The 21,185-nt window shown below is 36.2% G+C and overlaps 2 protein-coding genes across 2 annotated transcripts in view; one reads left to right on the forward strand and one right to left on the reverse strand.

The window, feature by feature from the left end:
- Positions 1–15,707, reverse strand: LOC135685937 (transmembrane protein 62). The gene is made up of 13 exons (XM_065202052.2): positions 15,164–15,707; positions 14,399–14,513; positions 13,891–14,028; positions 13,246–13,445; positions 12,437–12,558; positions 10,442–10,564; positions 9,607–9,762; positions 9,022–9,184; positions 6,980–7,090; positions 6,182–6,266; positions 1,684–1,794; positions 712–830; positions 1–593 (listed from the first exon to the last, which is right to left on the reverse strand). Exons 1-13 carry the CDS (start codon positions 15,374–15,376, stop codon positions 321–323), a joined length of 1,929 nt encoding a protein of 642 aa, XP_065058124.2. The 5' UTR covers positions 15,377–15,707; the 3' UTR covers positions 1–320.
- LOC135685970 (ribokinase) overlaps positions 15,465–21,185 on the forward strand; it is a 7,935-nt gene continuing 2,214 nt past the window's right edge. Inside the window, exons 1-5 of the mRNA XM_065202095.2 lie at positions 15,465–15,567; positions 17,562–17,694; positions 18,773–18,836; positions 20,657–20,719; positions 20,988–21,152. Of these exons, the coding sequence (XP_065058167.2) occupies positions 15,509–15,567; positions 17,562–17,694; positions 18,773–18,836; positions 20,657–20,719; positions 20,988–21,152 (484 nt within the window). The 5' untranslated portion in view covers positions 15,465–15,508. The remainder of the gene's footprint in view (positions 15,568–17,561; positions 17,695–18,772; positions 18,837–20,656; positions 20,720–20,987; positions 21,153–21,185) is intronic.

Below are 21,185 nucleotides of genomic sequence, written 5' to 3' on the forward strand. Positions count from 1 at the left end.
TAATTCAACTGATGTAATTTCATATTTTGAGTAATAGGTTAAATTTATAGCAGTTTTGTATATTACGATTTACGAACATAATTACCACATTTGATGCCTACATTCATGTGGATATATAATGTATACGAAAAGTTCCTTACATTTTACACTTTTCTGATTATTCATGACTGCCCTTCCTTTTGTCTTCGAGCAAAGTCTCCCAGTGAAGCAGCCAAAATAGGCCGGTGTCTTTATTAACGGGGTCTCTTTCTATTACCCGCAACAGTGATCCTCTACTAACGTTATCCATTAAACGAAAACAGAGCTAGCACAAAGTTCTGCTACGATGAAACAACTGTATTTTTTCTTTGTGTGTGTGCATAGTCTTTGTAAGCAAGCCAGCCTCCTAGCAACACTGCCCCCATAGCTGATGGGCTCACGACAAACGCTATAACTCCGTAACAAATATATATAGTACGACAAAAATAAATTTGAAATAAAATCCCTAAAGCAACAAAAGATGTGTTCATGATAGAGCAAATTATTTTTCTTGTTCGATTTGAAGAGTTTGTATCGCCGAGCCAGAGCATCATGGGAATGCTGAAAGTGACAATCTAAAAAGAAAATGAAAATCATGATGCAAAGCAACAGCGCGAGCAGGGATAATGGGAGGCAAAGTCGTAGCAAGGGCAATGCATTAACTACTGAAAACCGTTATGGAAATCAACAAACCTGTAATGTTGCGTAAATGTAGGTCAAGGAGCCTGGGATCCAGTTGCCATTTGTAAAAATACCGTGAACAAAGCAGAACCCAATGGAGCCTGGAACGAGCTCGCCAACGAAGAGTGGACCTGCGAAATAGCATATAAATTTGAAAAGAAGATTACCCGAAAAGGTTTGGAAATATGAGGATTAGGAAAATATGAAGACAACTTCATCGCAAAGTCATGGAGGCACGTTGTCATTGAAGACAAGGACATTTTTTGCGACTGTACCTACACCCTGAAACAGGAAATACTACCTCAATTTGCTCTAGTATCTGCCAAGAAAGCCTTACATACTTTACTCTCAAAACTTATTCCAAGAAAACCAAAGAACTGCTTCGAAGCGTCCTCAAAATGTTTTGCTTTCTATAAAATCTACATGGCAATGACATTGATTCATATTTTTGATTACATGGAATTCAATCACGTTTAATACGTGACAGGGTACGCCTTTTTTGGCGCCCCTGGGACATTTGTTGACATCGTCGATTGTTAAACATTGTTGAACAGTGTTTTCCACGACTATGCTGAAGCTGGATGATGAAGAGAAACGATTTTTTGCAATCCCACACAACCAACCCATGTCTTTCCGGGATCTCAAAGTATTTCCGGGCTTTTATTGGCATGTTATCTTTCTATTTCTTGGCTTGCAACTTTTGTATAAACAAGGTATTGCTAGTCAGCGGAAGAAGGTCATTGTTTCTTCTTTTTAACCCCATAAAAACGGTTTCGGATTTATAAATGACAGTCTTTGCGATTGGTGCACCGACAGCCTTAAAAACAAATGGTCCAAATGATGAGAGAACGCCATCTTCACCCTTATGATTGACAATGGTCAAACATTCTGAGGGCCATCCTACCCTTGTTTGCTAACGATTTTTGTATGATTATCTGGAAAAATATTAAAACTAATTAATGCAAAACTTGAAGTGAGACTCACCAATCACGAGGTAGCAGTTGTAATAAAAGAGAGGCCAGAACACATGGTCTTTAGACGAGAACGAGATTATCTGATATGGAACAAAAGACATGATGATCCGACGAAATGAGCCTAAGGAGAAGAAAAAATTCAGAGTTTGGTTTTGCACAGAATGGGTTTTGGGATCTCTTATATGTAAATCCATAATACCTGTCTTTACAAACGAGCGAACTGGCCATGTTGCCAAGGTCATGTTCTTTTTTGGCAAAAAGCAGGATAAAATGGCAGCCTGGAAGTACCATTCCAAATCTGCGCACTTCCATCTTACTTATTCGACTGTAAACTGTCTGGTTCTTGTTAAGGGGTGGTGTCATAAAAATGAGAAAGTTTTTCAGATCATTATTGCTGTTGACGCAGCCGTGTGATAGACGTTTACTAAGATGGCGTCTTTGACGAGGAGCTGAGGAAGGCAGTCCAAAAATTTTAAGCAAAAGTCAAAACAACAATTTCAGCAGCTAAAGCACAGATATTGCAGGGGAAAAGAAACATTCAACATGCCAAGTTACCAGAATAAGAAATGAGTCAACTGCCAGAAGAAACAAAGGCATGCGAGTCTGTTGGGCAGTATGTTTACTATAAGATTAAGAGCCTGGTAAGGTAAAAAGCAAGTTAAGAAAACCTGGAAACCAGCTGAAGATGATATAAAAATAGCAAAGAAAGAATAGCTATAAATAGTTTTAATAAACAGGGGAACAGCATAAAAAAATTGCTGTAGCATAGAGTCTGATGGCGAAGTTTGTCTCAAAGTGGAGAATCTTTTAGTTGTCCTGAATGAAGCTGTTGTTTGGATAGAGGTAGTAAGCAAAATGAATCTACTGTAGGGTTGTCTTCAGCTGATTTTAAACTAACTGGATACTGCTAAATGATGAGGATAAATTGCAAAAGATAAGATTAATCTATAGTGTTTTGTCAAAATAAATGGTTGTTCGGGACCAGGGACTAATGTTATTCTTCAGTTACTTGAATCTCCCATTCGCGTGTAAGTTTTTTTACACATTTTTTGTAAACTATCTTTGAAAGATCCGTGAAATTTTTAAACAGGAGTGCTGATGCAAAAATCCTGGAAATTTTTTTTTCTTGATTCATTGCTTGATAAAAGGCAGGCTTGTTGCACTGTTTACAAATTCAGTAGATAGATAATAGAATTCAGTAGAAGAACAACGGATTTTGACATCGCAAGAATTCTGGGTTAAGTGCTTTATAGCTTCAAATAGGAGATGTCTAAAGTGCTTCGACAATATTTGCCTTCTCAATGACATCTGAATACCAAATGTCAGCTCGAATTCGATGGGACAATGGCGTCATAAACGATGTGGTCGATTTCCTTTTCGGAAACCTTTTTTTCGAAATCAGCACTCAATTTACGTATGTACTTTCTTCTTTATTATCACTAAATCATTGGAATATTTTGTTTTCTTCGAATTCTTTAAGGGGCAAGTGTCACTTAATTATAACTTTAGCACATTAATTTTGGAATCGCATAATCCTTATAAATAAGTTTTTTATACTGAACTAAATATTGGAATCAAGTGCAGTCAAATGCATTATTATATTACATTATATTATATTATATAATATTATATTATATTATATTATTTTATTTTATTTTATTTTATTATACAATATTATATTATGTTATATTATATTATACCATATCATATTATATTATATTATATCATATTTTATTATATAATATTATATTATTTTATTATATAATATTATATCATATCATATTATATTATATTATATTATATTATATTATATTATATTATATTATATTATATTATATTATATTATATTATATTATATTATATTATATTATATTATATTATATTATATTAAACAGCATAGTATAGTATAAATAATGATTTGCGATTAAAAGATGGTAGTAGTTCAGAAAGGAAAAGCATTTATTAATGTTGTGAGGTGAAATAAAATGTTGTTCTCTGTTTCTTCGTGACCTACCAGATAAGAAATGTAATAAGAGAAACATGAGCGGAAAATCCCCATTGTTGACACAACACATGATAGGTTGTAACCTGAATGGGTGCTACAGAACTAAGGTGAGGACAATCTAGACTGATGGCCATGGATAAAAACGAAGCAGAGGGAAGGAGAAATTTTTTGCGATTTTTGCACGACCCTGAAGACTTGCGACTGTCTTCGTTAAAGTATCCTGAACATCGCAAAAGAGGAAGCGAGAGTGGCAGAAGAAAATACTCGGCAGAAATGCGACAAAAGGCGACGATCAGAGAGAAGAACAGAATTCGTGCGATTGGAAAAGAGTTCAATAAGCTAGCAGAATTATTACCACAAGCGAATGGTGGAAAAAGAAGTCATCAAAAAATCTTGCAAGACACTGTTGCGTACATTAGAGCACTGGAAGTTGAATTGAACCTAACAGAGGAAAAAAGTTTGTTTGAAAGCTGGTCTGTCGATTCAGAGAATACTAGTGGTGTATCGGGTAACTACGAAGGAGAACCAGAAAGAAGAAAAGGCCTTCACAATCGCGAACTTAACGATTCAAAGTATAACCTTGAGCTGCTTAGAGTGAGTGGCGTTTATGGAGCGACAAACTTCAGCGGCCTTTTACAGCGTGAATTGGCGTTTGAAAATCAGATTTTTACGTGCTGCGGCGAGACGGAGAACTGTTGTGCCTGCCATAATCAGAGGAAAACAACAGAAACGAGATCTTCTCCAAACAATACAGCAACATTTTATAATGGACTTAAGATGGAAGAAAGGTCGCCAGAGTTCAGCTCAGAAGACCAAAGTTCTGTTTATTCGGAGACAGAGCTTGAATACGACTGTTTACAAAAAGAAGGACAAGACTACGAAGATGGAGAACCTGAAACAAAAGTTTTTGACAGGAAACACTCTTTGAGTTTTGACAATGTTGTCACTGGACTCCAGTTTAAATTGTAAATAAACATTCGAAGTCGTAAATAGTTCACTTGAAAATCCAAATACATTTGTATCTGTGGGTTTAGAGCAAAAACATGGACACGGAAATTGTGCACGAAATCGCAGAAAGAGCCAGATATTTGTGGCTTTAGCAAAGGAAGGAGAAGAATTTGTTTGCAACAGGAATCCAACAGAAATTTCAACTCAGGAACCAAATAATAAAATTTGTTGATAAATAAAAGAATGAATGAAACATTCTGAATAAGCGAAGAAGAATATTTTGTGAATGAGATAGGAACCAACAACTTTTTTGTACAGTACTAATTTTATCACGTGTACGGCTAACAAACATATTTGCAGTAATATATAAGGCAGTGACTGTGAGACGAGATCACCAATAATTGGTTTTGCCAGAGCTTTAAGTCTTGATAAAGAGTATGATTATCTTGGGAATACCAAAAAGTTTCACCGTGCACCGCAATTTCACATTACAGTGCCTGAACACATCAAAGATGCCGAGTTGCTTATTTTTAACAACCCCAGAACTTAATAGACCGTATGCATAACGACGTCATTTGACAATAACGCGCAATGCATTGTGGTAGTTGTAGTAACAGACGCCTCGCCTTTCTTTGATATTCACCAGTCAATCTTCATACTCGCTTTTGAAAAGGAAAAATTTTAAGAAAAATGAGCAAATTTTCCAAGAAGACGGTAGCCCTAGCTTTTTCAATATTCTTGCACGCCATTATATACCGCGAGAAATCCGTGACTCTGTGCTGTAAAGCAAGGCGATGGGCCTATCATTGTCCACGAACAAGAAAACATGGCTGGACGAAAGATTTGAAAGCATCTTCGAAGTTTTTATATGTCACATATTGATGGCCAGCTTGTTGAAAGCAAAAGCATTTTGCCTGATGGCACCAAAGGCCTTTCGTAACAAAAAACACTAACTTTCGCCATCTGGAAATGAATAAAACAAAAGATTTATTTCTCTCTTGCTATTGCTAAAATGTTGTAAGCAAAAACAAAATCCGCCGCATAAACGTTTTCCCCTCGAATAAGTTTTAGTAGGCCCAGTAGCTTCGTCATTACAGTCGACTCTGCTTGAAGTCACACACACACCACTTGCTTAAAGTCAGATAACATTTAGACCCAAATATGCAAAGCTATTCAATTTAGCTCCGTTTACAAGCAGACTTGGGAGACAACTGTACCAACTTCGCAGTATTTACTTTCTTCAATGGCTGCTGTTGGTTTGGAACTACTGATGCCCCGTCAAAAATATTGAGGGTTATCGTCTTCATGGAATTTCATTTTCTTTGCTATTTTCCATTTTTGAAAAGCGAATATGAAGTTTGATTGGCGAATATCAAGGAAAACGTAAACAAATTGAAGCGCCTGCTAGACAACTACCACAATGCATTGCAAATTATCATCAAATGACGTCATTATGCATACGATCTAAAATTACGAAGGGAAATCGCTATCAGCTGCCTAAAGCTTTTTGTTGTTTATCGTAAATTATCAAGACCCTGTTCAGTAAAAGTCATACCACGTGATGTAGTTGATTCCTTCCTCCGAATGTAAAGTGGAAGCAACACAGTGACAAACCAAGTCATACAGAACATCATTTTGGCCTGGGAAAAGAAATAAAGAAAGAGTGGAGGCATGATCCTTGGACGTTGGAGAAAGATGGGTGGGAGTAAGCTGCAAACTGGCAAGGGACCAGAAACGGTCAAGTGAGCTTTCTTGCCATAATATAACTGGAAACTGAACATTAATTTTTATTATAGTAAATAGCCAAACGCAAATTCGTGCAATTTTTTGAAAAAAGGGATCTATATCCCCACAAAAGTACACCCGATCACATCTTATAATCAATTAATTTAAGACCCCATTATAAATATAAAACTATCGAAACAAACTAATTGTTATAAAAAGAACAGCCAAACTCAAAGTCTTTACCAACAACAGTGAATTTAGAAATCGTTTGCTCTTTTCTGTGAAAAAGGGTTTATATGCATTTACTCCTACTTAAACTCAGCTTGCACCCATTTGTTTAATGCCTCGTTATAAAAATAACTGGAAAATAGAACGAATGCTTGTTGAACGTAAAATATCAAAAGCTGATACGTTGAATTCTTTCTAATCTTGATCTTGCTTCCAAAACACAGAATTTGTTAAATCATGCAAACGGAAGTTAAAATGGGATCTGGGCTCTACAGGATAGCAACACTTTATGTTTCTGCCGACGCTTGTCCCGCGTTATAAGTAATTCTCAATTCAATTCACTGATCCCCAAACAGATCACTGTTGCCCAAACGACTAGTGACAAATAAAAGGTACACACCAAGACGCAAAAATTGGCCAGCATAATAAAGGCCGGGATCATATCGAGCAAAGGAATGGAGTCATCCAATGCAAAAGGAAATCTGAATGTCGACTCTCCTTGTAACGAATCCTGTTAAGGAAAAAGAGGCATTTAGCATCAAAACAAAGCGACGTAATTATATTAAAAAACACTTGGCGGCGACTGAAGAAAAAACTGCAAAAAAGCAAGTAAAAATATTCAAAGAGCTTCATCTACTTCAATTTTGTTACACATTATCTTGATATTTCAAGGATAAAAGGGAATTACTTCTAATGTGGACAGTGCCACCGTTGGATTCTCCGTGCCAAATATTCAGAATATTTAAAGAGAGCGTTCCACCTCTCTTTTTTTTATAATTTGATAAGTTATATAGTATGAAGCATTTGTCTTTTAGAGTTTAATTGCAGCTTTGGTAATTTTTTGCTCAATTGGTACATTAGCTTCAATTTTTAATTCTTCATATATGAAGCAAGACTTTGCCTTCGTACGTGAAGCTACGAGTTCAAACGTTGGCAGTTCACAAGATGAGCACATTCGGTCACAGCAGCTGCCGATCTATCAATTCACATTACACGTTCAAGCTTTTCAGAATTCGAATCAGAGACTCTCGGTTGTTTTCCAATATTGGATAGGTCCACAAAGAGCTTCCTATGAACTAGAGCCAAACTCGAAGAAATGTTGTCAGGCCTAAGCCAAATTCAATGTGACTTAATGATCACAATTCAAAAGATCAGAATCGTGGTATCAAGGATATGCAAGCACTTATATATCATTGCGTGTTGTTCATTAAAATTATTTCCAACTTAACAGGGTAAGACGCATTAATGTTTTATGAAGCTCCTGTAAGGCCGATTCTGACGGCACGGCATCACCAAATTTATTTGTCTTCGTTCGTTTCTTCTCGGCAAAGGGAAACGAGTCCGCAAAACAGCTTTACTTTTCAATTAGGATCTTGATAGGATCTCTTTAAACATAATAAAGAAATAGTTTCCCCATACTCCACACAGTAGATATTCTAAGTTGATGCAAATGAATATAGTTTCTGGGTTCTCAAGCATTGTAAACTTAAACGTCTGAATGGAACAAGAGTGATAAAACCAAACCAAGCAAAGGTGAATGACCCGTTATAAGGCCACTGACAAGTGCGATTCGCTTTACAAAGTCAAAATGAACATTGCAACACATGAATCTCAACAAGATATAGATTATTTTCTATTTATCAAGGCAATCATTCAAGATCCACAATAGACCCACTTCAAAGTATTCTCGATACAGAGATCATACACAAAATCGCTTTCTGATTAAACCTACTTTACCCTGTGATTCACCTACACAGACTCTCAGTGTTTGATCTCTGTTGGGAGAGAGGAGCTCCAGCCCCCCCCCCCCCTCCAAAAGCTTCACTTGATGATATTGTTTATCAAATATTTTCTTTCAACTTTTTATCACGTATATTTTAAGCTAGAAGTTTGTAGCTACGGAATGCTTTACATGAATGAAAACTAAACACAGGAACAAAAGTTATTGAGCAGCTTAGGGGACCAAAAAGAGTTATAATTTAATTTCTATATTTAAACAATATCTATGAAGTGCCAAAACCAGAAAAATAACTTCTTCTTCGGAGGATTGAGTTCTTCTTCAAAAATAAGTGTTCTTGTTTTACAGTTCTTAAACTTGTTACAAATTGTTCCAAAATCTCCATGCTTGCTAAAAGCTTATAAGCTTTTGAAATGATATAAGAAAAAGAAGATAGCAAAGAAAATGCTTGTTTTATGCTCTCTCAGCCCTGAAAATTCAGGTTCAAAGAAACATCAATCATAGGGAGGCTGCGATCACGTTGGGTTACTACCTGAAGCAGTCGTATACTTGCCCAGTTACTGTTTTAAGTTTTGTCATCAGCATGTTAGATTTTGCTAGCTGTTCTTCGTTATATTTTGGAGATTTCTGCTGTCTAAAAAGGCTCGTTGCAAAGTCGTTGATAATGATATGTTCTCAACGAAAAGAAAAGACAAATAACTTACTGTGACAGATATTAGGATCTCATGAAGTCCAGAAGCGTGCTCCTTTGGTTTCCATGGGCACACATAAAAAGAAGGTCCAGAGTGCTTTGCGTTTTTGCATATCGGTTGGTTGTCGATATAAACACTAACAGTGGAAGGTTGCACTTTACTGAAAACAAAGAACCTACAGAAAATAATACCATATTAAAACTAAATCCAAAGACACAAGGATAATACATAATTTAAAGACATTATAAAGAAAAAAGAAAATTATAGAGGATATGCTCGGTGGTTAAACTGATAACCTAAAGTAGAAAAGCAAAAAGAGATCGATTATTGCGAATAGAAATGTTTCTAACAAGCAAAAAATGGCAGTTTGATTTCAAAGGCCCTAAGAAAGAAAATATTTCAACCAAATTATATTCATGACTAGCGGTCACACACAACTCTCTTAATGCTTTCATTGCGCAAAAAGCAGAGCGAAAAGGCATGCAAACGAAGAAATAACATGAATAGTAAAATATCTTACAATAAAGTGCAAAATGTTGGCAAAAGTTACAAATGGTAATCTTTTTAAGTTTGGTAATTTCAAGTGATTGATTGCACCTGATATGTGTTGATTTGATAATTCCTTCTACTGATTCATGACTAGGTGCCACAAATCTGGCATCTTTTGGGTTTGTTACCAAGACAACAGGCATCTCTCCAAACGTTGCATCAACAAATGAGAATATGTCGTGGTCAACAGCCATTATTCTGTACCTGCATGCAGATAAAATGCTGTCTCTAATGCATATCAACAACATGTATACTGGTAAAGACGCTGGGGGACTAAATTTTTGCTAAATGGTAAATTTAAATAAATGATATTATTGTTTTGGCACCAAATATAATGGTGACAGACTAGCATAAAAGTTTGCCAGTTTGTTGAGAGATTGAGTTTTGTCTTCGTGTGATTTTTCTATTGAATTTCCTTGCTTCTGCTGCAGGATGGAAGAAAACAGTGATTTTACACCTATGCAATTTCCATGGAAGACTCTGTGGGATTTGGATAGCGATTGCAGCAACAATCTCCTTCTGAAATGGGATCGAAATAATTGAGGTAAAGGCCAATCATCGATCAGGTGTAGAAACGAGTAAAAATCCATTTTTGTCATCACAATACATTCTCAGTCCTGGCCAAATTAATTGTCACAAATTATTAAATTCGCAGAAACCAGACAGCTGGCCACGTTAAACAAGATTAGTTAGAACACAAGAAATAACGGTAAGAACTTAAAAGTTGGAGAATAAAGCCAAAATATCTGATTGCTGAGTTGCTGTTGGGAATTATCAGAGTCATCAAATCAAGAAGGGGTTGTTGTCCCCCACCCCTCATAAACTCTGCCAGTGTCAGTAGAAGCTATACCCAAACAGGGATATTCAGCCCTCTGTTTCCTACCTTCGATTTTCTTTCCAGTCGCCAGCCTCTAATTCAAGATGCCCTTCCACTGGTCGCGCATACATACGAGGAACCAATCCGCCTAGAGTGTGAAGATGGCCACAAAGATATGCCACACCAGTTCTAGGCAGAAAAAAATTTGTCTTTAAACTATGAAGGCTTTGAAGGACTCCGTTTTATTAAAGCTATGAGTTGGAAACATTGAATTTGACAAAAGTTTGATTTCACTGAAAACAATAAGAACTTTAGGAAATCAATGAAAATAATATATATCAAGACATGACAACTTGTAAAATTTCAAATAATTTTGTTATTGAATTGAAAGACTTTTAAGAAATTATAACAGTCTAATTAAAGATGCGCTCTGCATACAATCCATACACAGAAGAAGCGCCCGTTAGAGAAGGCATTTTTGTTCCTGGTGAAAAGCATTACAAAGGAAGATACCCAGTCTCTTTCCTCTCTGCCTTTAGCCTTCCAAGATTCGTCCATTGGCGCTGCTACATAGCAAAATTTGCTAAGCAAACCATTTAACTAAATAACTTTTCAAGGTCAATAACAATTCTATTTCTACAGTAAAGTACAAAACTAAATATCAAAATATGAAGAAACACTTTAAAACCCCAACCCTGGTACATAGTCCTTGCAGAATTCACAGTTGCAGTTTAGATGTTTCTGCAACCTTATGCTCTTTTAGAATGCTGACAGAGATTTTTCAGTTATTAGTTCGATTGGCAATTTCCCCAAATTCTCTGTCCCATGAATCTAACGGTATCAGTTCTATATGCAATTGCTCTTATTTTTGGTAACTGGAGAGCTCATTTGTTTCGTAGATCGTTTGTTGTGGTCTTTTCTTCAAAAACTTCCTTTATAAAAGATGAATTTAAGTTATTCTTAGTTTCGAAAACTTCGATCGCAAGTAGCTGTAGGTTTTTTCATGGATGGTAGTAAAACGGTCTCTATCTAGAAGTTCAGTCTAGATATAAGCAATTTTTTTAAGGCCCTTTCACCAAATTCATTTATTTGATAAATCAAATGTCGGTCGTGGAACATCTACACCAATGGAAAGTAATAAATTATGAGTAAATGCAAGATTTCATCTGTAACCTTAACTTATTTTTGTCCACTTATTTTAAACTCTTGGAAAAGCATGAAGCTTTTGACTGGCTTTTTACAAATGTTTTTGACAAGATCTTAAAACTTATTTTTTTCATCAAGGATAACACCCAGTGAAGTCTCAATTTCATTCTCTATGATACATACATTTCCTATGGTAACGCCGATATTCTCAGGTATTTTCCCAAAAGTCACCGAGTGACATTTACCCCTCGTTTGGTGTCATGTGGTTGTCAGCAAACCAACTTATGATATTTCTTGTGTCATTTTCAATGCGTGTTGTGACACTTTCTATTTTCATGTCCATTGTGTACAGAATTAAACAGAATGGTATCATCCTCAAAGTTGCAGATGTTCGTGCCCTTCACTGCATAGAATAGACGATTTACATAAATGTTAAAGAGTTGGGGTCCAAGTACAGATTCCTGTGAGACCTCTTTTTGGTTTCTGTCCATTTATCAATATGACCCATTTATTGTGACTCTCTGGCGCCTGTGTGATAGATAGCTATCTATCAAATTAAGTGTACTTGTTGGGGAGACGAGCAAGAGAAAGTTTTTTAAAAAGTGAGGCAACCCTCCGTCATGGAGTCAAAGAGCATGCGCACAGAACGAAGTTATTATTACGCATGCTCTCTGAATCCAGGACGAAGGGCTGCCTCACTCATTTGAAAATTTTCGCTCGCTCGTCTCCCCAACAAGTACCTTAACCAATTAAGAGCTGGCTTTTAAAAGGTCATGATTCAGATGGTTTAAAGCCAGTGTGCTTGGTAGAACTTTGATTTGAATTTTAAAGGTCTCAAGCTTTATTTCACAGGAAATGATCAAGAGAAACAATGCTGATTTTTTCAATGCTGCAAAATTAATTGTCAACACTTACTGAATGATATGTCTCACTTTCGAAGGTGCATTGATAACTGACAGGGGATAATGTCCAAACCAAAAGGACATGTTGCAGCGCTTGCTACTTTCACCTATTGCAGCAATTTTATCAATGTCTTGCTGAAAAAAAATTGCTTTTATTACTTTTGATTTTAATTACTTAGCTGACCCAAATTTTGTGTTTTTCAATGTGTTTGCCTGATGTATCATACATGGTATAAAATTGTCATTTCATTTTAAAACTTCCACAGATACCAAATTTGATCTATAAAACAACCTGAGAATTATAGAATCTAATAATTTTTTTTAAAAAATCCTCCTCCTCTTTATCTGCATAAAATTCAGTAGATGGATGCTTCTTCTGAATCTGGTATTTCAAATGGATCCTCTTTCTTGCTGTCATTGCACAATGTAATGTTTTTAAAACTTTTATTACCTGCATGACTTTTATTTGAGAGTCTTTATTCATTTAACAAATTTGGTTTATAGTACATCTATTGGAGAGGAGAATTTATTGGAGAGTGGATGTTTAATAAATCAAATACATGGAGAGCTGAGGCAAAAAGCCTAGATCCACGTCTAAATCTATGCAGCAAAGGATTTTAAATTGCTGGTCTTTACAGATTAAGCATAAACAAAAAATTGTTATATGTGTCCAGTAAGGAGAACACAGTTGAAATGATGGTTTCAATAAATAAATGTGGACCAGTCATTTGGAAAAGTCTGGAACAATCATTGTTTTATCAAATCAAAATTTGATCAGAAGTAGATCATTCTTTATCAAGAACAAAATAAATAAAAATTCACCTGTGAGACGACTCCAAAGAAATTAAATGGTCTTCTAGGTCCAGGCTCAGGTGCCAAATCAATGCCATTAAATGAATACTTTCCAAATGGTAATTTTAAGACAAACTGAAAGGATGACGAATTTCCAAAAAGCCTGCCAGATGATCCAAATTTGCGATAAAAGTTATTTGGACTATCTTTGCTTTGGACAGCAAAGTCATCTAAGAAAAAAAGAAAATGATCTATTACCTCAAAGAATGGGCAAAATACCGTTTAGCACAATAATAAGGACAAAATACACTGACATCATTTTTAAAAAGCAAAAAATAGGAATGCCTCTAACAAGACCATGTTTTAATCATAATTTTTTATACTAGTCTCTAGGTGGTTAGACTAGTAAAGGGTCAAGCTCTGAAAACAATGTAAAAAATTAAAAAAAAACCCATGGCAATAAAATTTCAGAGACATTTAGCTAACTGGAATGAGGATGGTTGGAAGAAATAACTACCTTATAAAGCAGCTGTAAATGAGTAAGTAACTTGCCATATACTGTAAATCTAATATACTGCGATATTTTCCATATACTACAAAAACTAATATTTGGGTGGGGGCTTATTTAAGGGGGGGGAGCTTATTTGAGGATTTATGTTAAATATATTTATTCACCATGGTTTCCTCTCACATCTAGCCAAGTAGTGTCAACATGTTTTTGACAATAACTGACCAACTCATTGTAGGACCTCCATTCTTCAATATATTGTTCAGATTTTAAGTTGTCTTTTGCTTTAGCATCAGTTATATCACCTAAAAACAACATACTTTTGTACTCTGGAGTCGATAAAATATCATTGTTATCAAATTCAGAGCTTATAGTTACTGTTGTTCAAATTGAGCAATTAAGCAAATACCTTTAATATTCTTTATCAATGTCATCAGATATCTTCTATTTATATCACATTTCTATTTCAGAATCATTTCTTTTTCTATTTTTGAATGAAATTTCACCACAAAAAAATGTAGCCATAGGAATGGCAGAGAATAACCAGTTACTTTATTTTGAATTCTTCAGGAAATCATCTCTTTTTTAGATACAGCACAATAGTGAATTTGCTAAGATGAGCCTTAAGGTAAGATGACTAAAAATTATGGAAGTTTTTAAAAAATGATCTTTTACCCGTCACCAAAACAACTTTGGGCTGTATGAGTGGAAGGTATTCTTTGCAAAGTGATTTCAACTGTGGTATAATTTCAGACACAAGTCGGAATTTGCTAATGTGAATATCAGAGATCTAGGAATTTAAACAAGAAATCTATCTATTAGTCAAGTTTGTGATAATATGTAAAAAAAGGATGATCTAAAGCAGGGCCACTGAGAGGGGGACAAGGGGCAGATTGCCTAAGGGCCTTCATGTCTAGGGAACCTCATAAAGAAAGGAATTTCATTTTAAGAATGGAATTAACCTGTTTATAGTCAAATGATAGAAATCCGTTTATAGAATGGAAATAATAGTAAAATGTGACAAAGAAACAATTGAAACAAAGAATGGGGTGAAAAAATTTTCTGCTCACTTCGCTTGCAAGGAGCTTAATTTTTCAGTTTTGACCAAGGCCCACTGAAACTTTTTGGCAGCCTTGATCTCAAGTGGATACTCAATTTAGAATCACACACTTTTTTCCAATCTCAGTTGTAAACAAACTTAGAAAGTCATTTTGCCGTAATTTAAAAACTTTTCAATTTGAGCCACATCCAAAAACACGTCCAAAACAAGCCCATCTTTCGGGCGTGCAAGAATACACCCGTTATTTTACAAAAATTTCCTCGGGAGTGCATGCAGCTGCCATGGAATTCATATTACTGGCTTATACTTGACACATCATCAAACTAAACCAACAGTCAATTTACCAAAATGGTAGCATTTATTATATGTTATGTGCTTACCTGAACAAATGTATAAACATTTTCAAACTTATCTCCGATTTGTTCTGAATCTTCTAAAATGTGTTTAGATGGAATCGTATCCTGCTTTCCTGGGTAGAATATATTGTGGTGACCAGAGAAGTGTTCCAGTGTCATTGAAAGGAGCCATGATACAAGCAAAATAAATGCTATAAACGTGACACAAAAGAATGAGCTAGTTTTCAAAAATTTCATTGCGTGGTAAAAAATAAAGCTACATTATTTCTTTATCAAATTTGTTTGTATTCTGACTGCCTTTCCTACAAATTTTCTTCCTTCTATGTCTCCTTTTGACATCGAGGCCCAACTCGAAACCGAAGTTGGAAAATGGCTTCCGAGAATTATGACGTTGTTGTCGTAGGGTCGTGCAATGTTGATTTAATAAGGTTTGTTTGATATATTTTCCATGTGGATAACATAGTAAATAAATTTCTAAGACATGGTACATTTCCAAGTATACAATAGAAATTTATCGGCGCAAAAAGATCTGCGCAATTTCGAAATTTCCTACCTGGAGGCGTGGAGGCGATTGCACAAGGAACCGCCCCCCCCCGCCCCCCCACGACCCACGTTGCCGTGAAAGCCTTCATAGAACATCTTGTATCCAGGCACTGCTGACTTCAACAAATTACCATCAAGAGTGAAGCAGTCAAAAACTTTTTTTCAATTTCAACAAAAGTTAAAATCACTGTAGTTTTACAGACTTTGGTTAACACAATATTCATTTATATATAGATATATATGATTATTTGATTATTTAAGATGATTATTTTATTGGAGGGTTGGTTTTAGTGCAATTTAAGAGCATACAAGGGCCGAGCCCCCCCCCCCCCCCCCCCCTATTGATGCCAAAAATTGTCAAATTTCTACTTTTGCTATTGTTTTTTTGCGACATTTTGTGCAAGAGCCCCCCTTGTTATTTTGATAGCACTACACCACTGGTTATAGTCCTTTTCAACAAGACCTCAATTGAAAACTTGCTTGAAAACAGTGGTCTGGTTTGAAGTCTTGAAATGAAAATATTTAAGTATGATAATCATAAACTTGTGTCACAAGGTTTTTGGCAAAATGACGGCTGGTTTTTGGCAAAATTATGGCTGGTTTTTGGTAAAATGACGGCTGGTTTTTGGCGAAACCTGTGGGCAAATGAAGGCTGTCTCACTCACTTTGTTGGAAAAAAAGGCCTGAACACCTCCCTTAAGTGAAAACGCTAGCAATCACACTGCTTACAACTTAGCAATTTAAGAACAAATTAAAAAAACAATCCACCCTCATATTTTTGAAAAAACATTCAACCTGAACTTGAATTTACTGATTCGTACAAAAAAGAGTGTACAAATAACTTGCTATAAGGAGCAAGCAAACAACTATAAGAAATGACTGCAAGAAATAACTTCAAGAAGTTTTCTCAGATGCATTTTAAGCTAATCTGAAGGGTGTGGTTGCAGTTGCTCTCGGCAGCCTTGAAGTTAAATTTGCCCTTCAATTCTTATAAAATTTATAGATTAGATGACATTTTATAAGCTGAAGTTATTGTTATGAGGAGCTCAAAAGAAGTTGCAGTTTTCGCATAAAGATGCTCATGGATTCACCCAAAGACGCGAAACTCCAGGAATATTAGTTTCCGCAAACTTAATTTCCTTATACTTTCATGCCATCATTTCCTCTTACTTGTTATCATTAAGTGTGTATATAATCATCTATTTCATTGTTAATGAATTTTCTATGCAGAAATAATCAGTCAAAAAGTGAAGTTGGTCACTTTTTTTCTAAACGCCCCCCTCCCCAAACAAAATTGTCTAGGCACATCACTGCACCCACCTTTTAAATGTGGACTGCAAAAGAAAGAAAATTATATCAAGTCTGCAGACTGGAATTGGATGAGAGTTATCATGATGTATATTTAGGGACAGCTTTCTCTCTGACCTTCCTTTACAAGGGATAACTCATACATTCAGATTGGATTGGCTATAAGACCCTAGAATATATTACTTACATCATTAGCCTCAGGCTTCTGCCAGTTTGTGAGTGTGTAAAAGACAAGCCCACGACAGAGACCTTCAACACAGGCACTGCAGAGCGTTGAGAAAAGTGGGGGGGGGGGGTCTAAAAAAGTGTGGGGGGCTAACACCGTATAAAAAGAGGCTTTACTGGTAGGAAAATAAACCCTCCCCCAAGCGCCCTTCTCTGCAGTGCCTGCAACATAAGATAATACCTTTTTTATTCCTGAGCCCAAATATATCCTTTCTTTCCGAACAGAAGTTTAACCCCCCCCCCCCTCCTAATCTTACAGATGTCTCCCTCTAGACTTAACATAATTAAACAAGCCTCAGGGTCTTGTAGTGTTAATGACTTTTTATGACAATCTCCTTATCTCTAGCTATGTTCCAAGATTTCCAAGAGCCGGTGAAACACTAACTGGACATAAGTTTGCCATTGGATGTGGAGGTAAAGGAGCAAATGCATGTGTAATGGCTGCCAAACTTGGTGCAAAAGCATCTATGATAGGGCGTGTAAGTTTGTTAACAGCATTGGTTGCCTTTAAGTCTATACTTTACTTGATTTAACATAGGAAATCAAAAGTGTTCAAAGAAGTTCAAACTAGGAATTCCCATTCTCTCCATGGGGATTATGCCCGCTATTTCAAAGGCTTTCACATTCATCCAGCCGTTGTGCCAAAGTTGACCATAGCAGATGAAAAGCGAAGGAAAAGTTCATCATACAGCCATATTTCAAGGAAATTACAAAGTGAACGAAATAGAGCGAAAAAGGTTTTCAACAAAAGATTTGTACCACAATGAGCCATGTTTTGCAAAATCCATAGACAGAGAATCACTTAAGCATGCAGCAATGCTAGATAGATAGAGAGCTAGAGGTGATTGCTAGTAAGCAAGAAATATCCCTGAGCAGTTGCTGCAGAAGATTTGTCATCACTTTGAAGAGAGCGCGGAGAAAGACGCGACATGTAAGCCTACCAAAGGCCCACCGAGGCCTGTCATTTCAAATATCGAGGACGCAGACAAGGTTGCCTTATGTATTCATCGGAATATGCGACGGAGATCATTATTCATGTATGTGTGTGCTTACGAGGCTGTAACCTCAACAACACTGAGTAACCAGTAATATACACTTGCTTATGTCAGGTGCCACTTAGGTAGAATGCGAGTGGTCGTTTAAAAACCAGGCTACGAGCAACTCTTAACAAAAAGACAAGAGACTGGAATACTTAAAGAGCTTAGAAAGTGACATTCTGTATAGGACCCTCTGTAGGAAGGCTTTCCTTAGCTAATCTATTTGCCAGACGCCAATTTCATGGCCACGCCTTCCTGGCGATGGATGATTTGCTAGATTTGCCAACAGCAGCATCGATTTTTCGATAGACCCTTGTACCAGAAAGCTATGATGCTAACTGTGCCCCTGTCATCACGCTCTTTGTAACATTTGTATTTTACCCGGAAGTTGACACTTCACCGGCACAGAGATTCCCCCCATATGCACGCCCTCCTTATAGGGTCCTGATTTATCAACACATATCTTTCGAGTTCTTGATTTTTGTAAATCGTTATGAATTCTTGAATTTTTTTCGTGCAGGTTGGAGATGATTCCTTTGGAGAAATGTACCTCAAGAATTTTTCAAAGCATGGAATTAATATTGGTGTGTTTAATTGAAAAAAACTTTCATATTTTTGCGTTTTGTTTTTACAGTCATATCATTACTAGTTTTCAATATTTTTTTTTGATTGTTAAAGTCCGCGTGGCCTTCAGAGATTCAGTAGTCTTTATTTCAGAGAATCAGGCAGTGGCGTAGCGTCTATGTATGCTACGCTTGCGGCGCAAGCGTAAAAATTTATAGACAAATTCAAAAATTCTTGCAACACTTTCAATGCATAACAATTTCCGCAATAAACGGCTTCTCTTTCTTGTCATGAGCAGCATGCGGTGAACTCTAGCGCCAACAGGCCAGTTGGCCCCAATTGGCTATTTTCCCAAGTAAACAGATCGCTAAAAATTATGAAATTCGAAAAATCTGAAAACTGAAGCCCCTCCACATCACTCTTTTTGCCTGTCCAAAATAAGAGAAACATGTGATGCTCCAGTGCAGCTTCAGTGCAACTCGAGAGAAGCTTCTGACTCTGAGAGAAGTGAGAATTTTCCGGACTGGAGCTTGCGGTCGGCCTGAGCGCAAGCCTTCCCAAATATTTGATAATCCACAACATTTTTCTACCTATAAGCTGCTTTTTGCGAATACTCTTTGTGTGATACATCATTTCAAATCCAATTATTTTCCTTTCTTTACTTTGTGACTGTTGAAAAGAGAAAAAGTTTCGTCAAAGTGGGGTCAGAGTCTATTTGTCATGATCCGCATTCCGTAATTCAAGTCAAAAGGCTTGCCAGTATAGTCAGAATTTACGGACCAGGGCATGCGGTAGACCTGAGCGCAAGCCTTGCCAAATACATGATGATTTGCCGGGACTAACTTTCTGAAACTTTACACATGGAAGCATCTTCAATTCTAACAACTCTCACAGCTCACTATTTTCATCTTAGTTAACTATGAGAGTAAAAAATGAGCAGAAACTGTTGCTCCTGTTCGCTTAGGCTCTGCAGTGTGTTAACAATTTCGCAATGTGGAGAGCTCCTTCTTGCGGGAATCCCCAGCTTCATTATAGCATAAAAATTCTTACATTAGGTGGGCATTAGGCGATGCCTTTTCTTGAGGAATATGAATAAGAATAAAATCTTTTGCGAAGCAGTTTTAGCACTAGGAGTTTTTCTGAAAAGTCTTGCTAAACAATTGAGCTTTTTTCAAAAACTTTTCGCATGGTTGATAATTTTTCCCTTGCCCCCCTTCACTTTCGAACCTCTATCGGAGCCTCTGATGCAAAGAATAGACACCTTGATTGATTAGAATTACTCTAGTACAAATAATTTGTTACTTTCAAAATCAAAACTTATTATCACTATAACCATAAATTACCGCTTGTATTTTTTAGAAACTGAAATTACAATTACATTCATTCAACATAGCCGTATATTTTATGTTACCGCATGCCTAAGTTCTGCGCTCACGCTACGCCACTGGAATCAGGAGTCTTTGTTTGTCTGATGCATCATCCAGCACAATTTTCAATTTATGAATAATGCCATATTGTATTAACATTAAAGGAAATTTCTGTTGAAAGCAGTGCAGTGAAAGTAGAAATAAAGCTCTCAGACAAGACAGCACTATTACATATAAAACATTGCTTGTGATGAAAATAAGCATTTTTCTTTCAAATGGAGCATTTTCTTTGGTGTCTCCTGTGGTGCGTGCTAGCAATTCCAACTGAAGGGCAATTGATAATAGACAATGTCCTTATTTCAAGGGCCAAACAGAAGTGCATCAGGGACTGGATGTGGCCTACGGACTTTTAGTTTGATGCCCCAGATGTAGAAAGTTAGTTATTATTTTTCATTGTATTCTTATTTTCACAGATCACTTGAAGGTAACTAAAGACACAACAACTGGCGTTGCACCCATCCACGTTAATGATGATGGTGACTTTCTTTACGTATCAATACTGTAGGATATTGCTTGATATTTTAGCAATAATATCAAAGTTTTGTTTTATTTGTGTTGCTTTATATACAATGTTATCATGCTCATTTTGATGTAATGACAATCATCTTTACATAACGAAATTGATAAACAGTTGGCTCAGATAAATGTTTAAAATTGGCCAAAACATTTCATTCCTTTCTGCAATTGATTGTTCTATGCTCTTTCACTTGCCGTAAATAATTTATGAAATCGTTAATTTTCAAGGTGAAAACGCCATAGTTATTGTTAAGGGTGCCAACGACCTGATAACGAAAGAAGACCTTCGAAATGCGATGTCTGTTATCCGAAATGCTAAAGTCGTCCTTTGTCAGTTAGAAATCGATGCAGATATTACACTTGAGACTCTTAAGATTGCGAAACAAAATCATGGTTTGTACTTACTTCATTTGCTGTTTTTATTTA

The sequence above is a fragment of the Rhopilema esculentum genome, chromosome 10 (assembly GCF_057945365.1).
Source record: "Rhopilema esculentum isolate cy_ngs chromosome 10, ASM5794536v1, whole genome shotgun sequence".
NCBI lineage: Eukaryota > Metazoa > Cnidaria > Scyphozoa > Rhizostomeae > Rhizostomatidae > Rhopilema > Rhopilema esculentum.

Coding starts and splice junctions, on each gene's coding strand:
- LOC135685937 (XM_065202052.2), bottom strand. CDS start 15,376: ATGAAATTTTTGAAAACTAGCTCATTCTTTTGTGTCACGTTTATAGCA. Junction 14,029..14,398: donor CAAAGTTGTTTTGGTGACGG/GTAAAAGATCAT, acceptor TGTTGTTTTTAG/GTGATATAACTGATGCTAAA. Junction 13,446..13,890: donor AGATGTGAGAGGAAACCATG/GTGAATAAATAT, acceptor TTTTTTTCTTAG/ATGACTTTGCTGTCCAAAGC.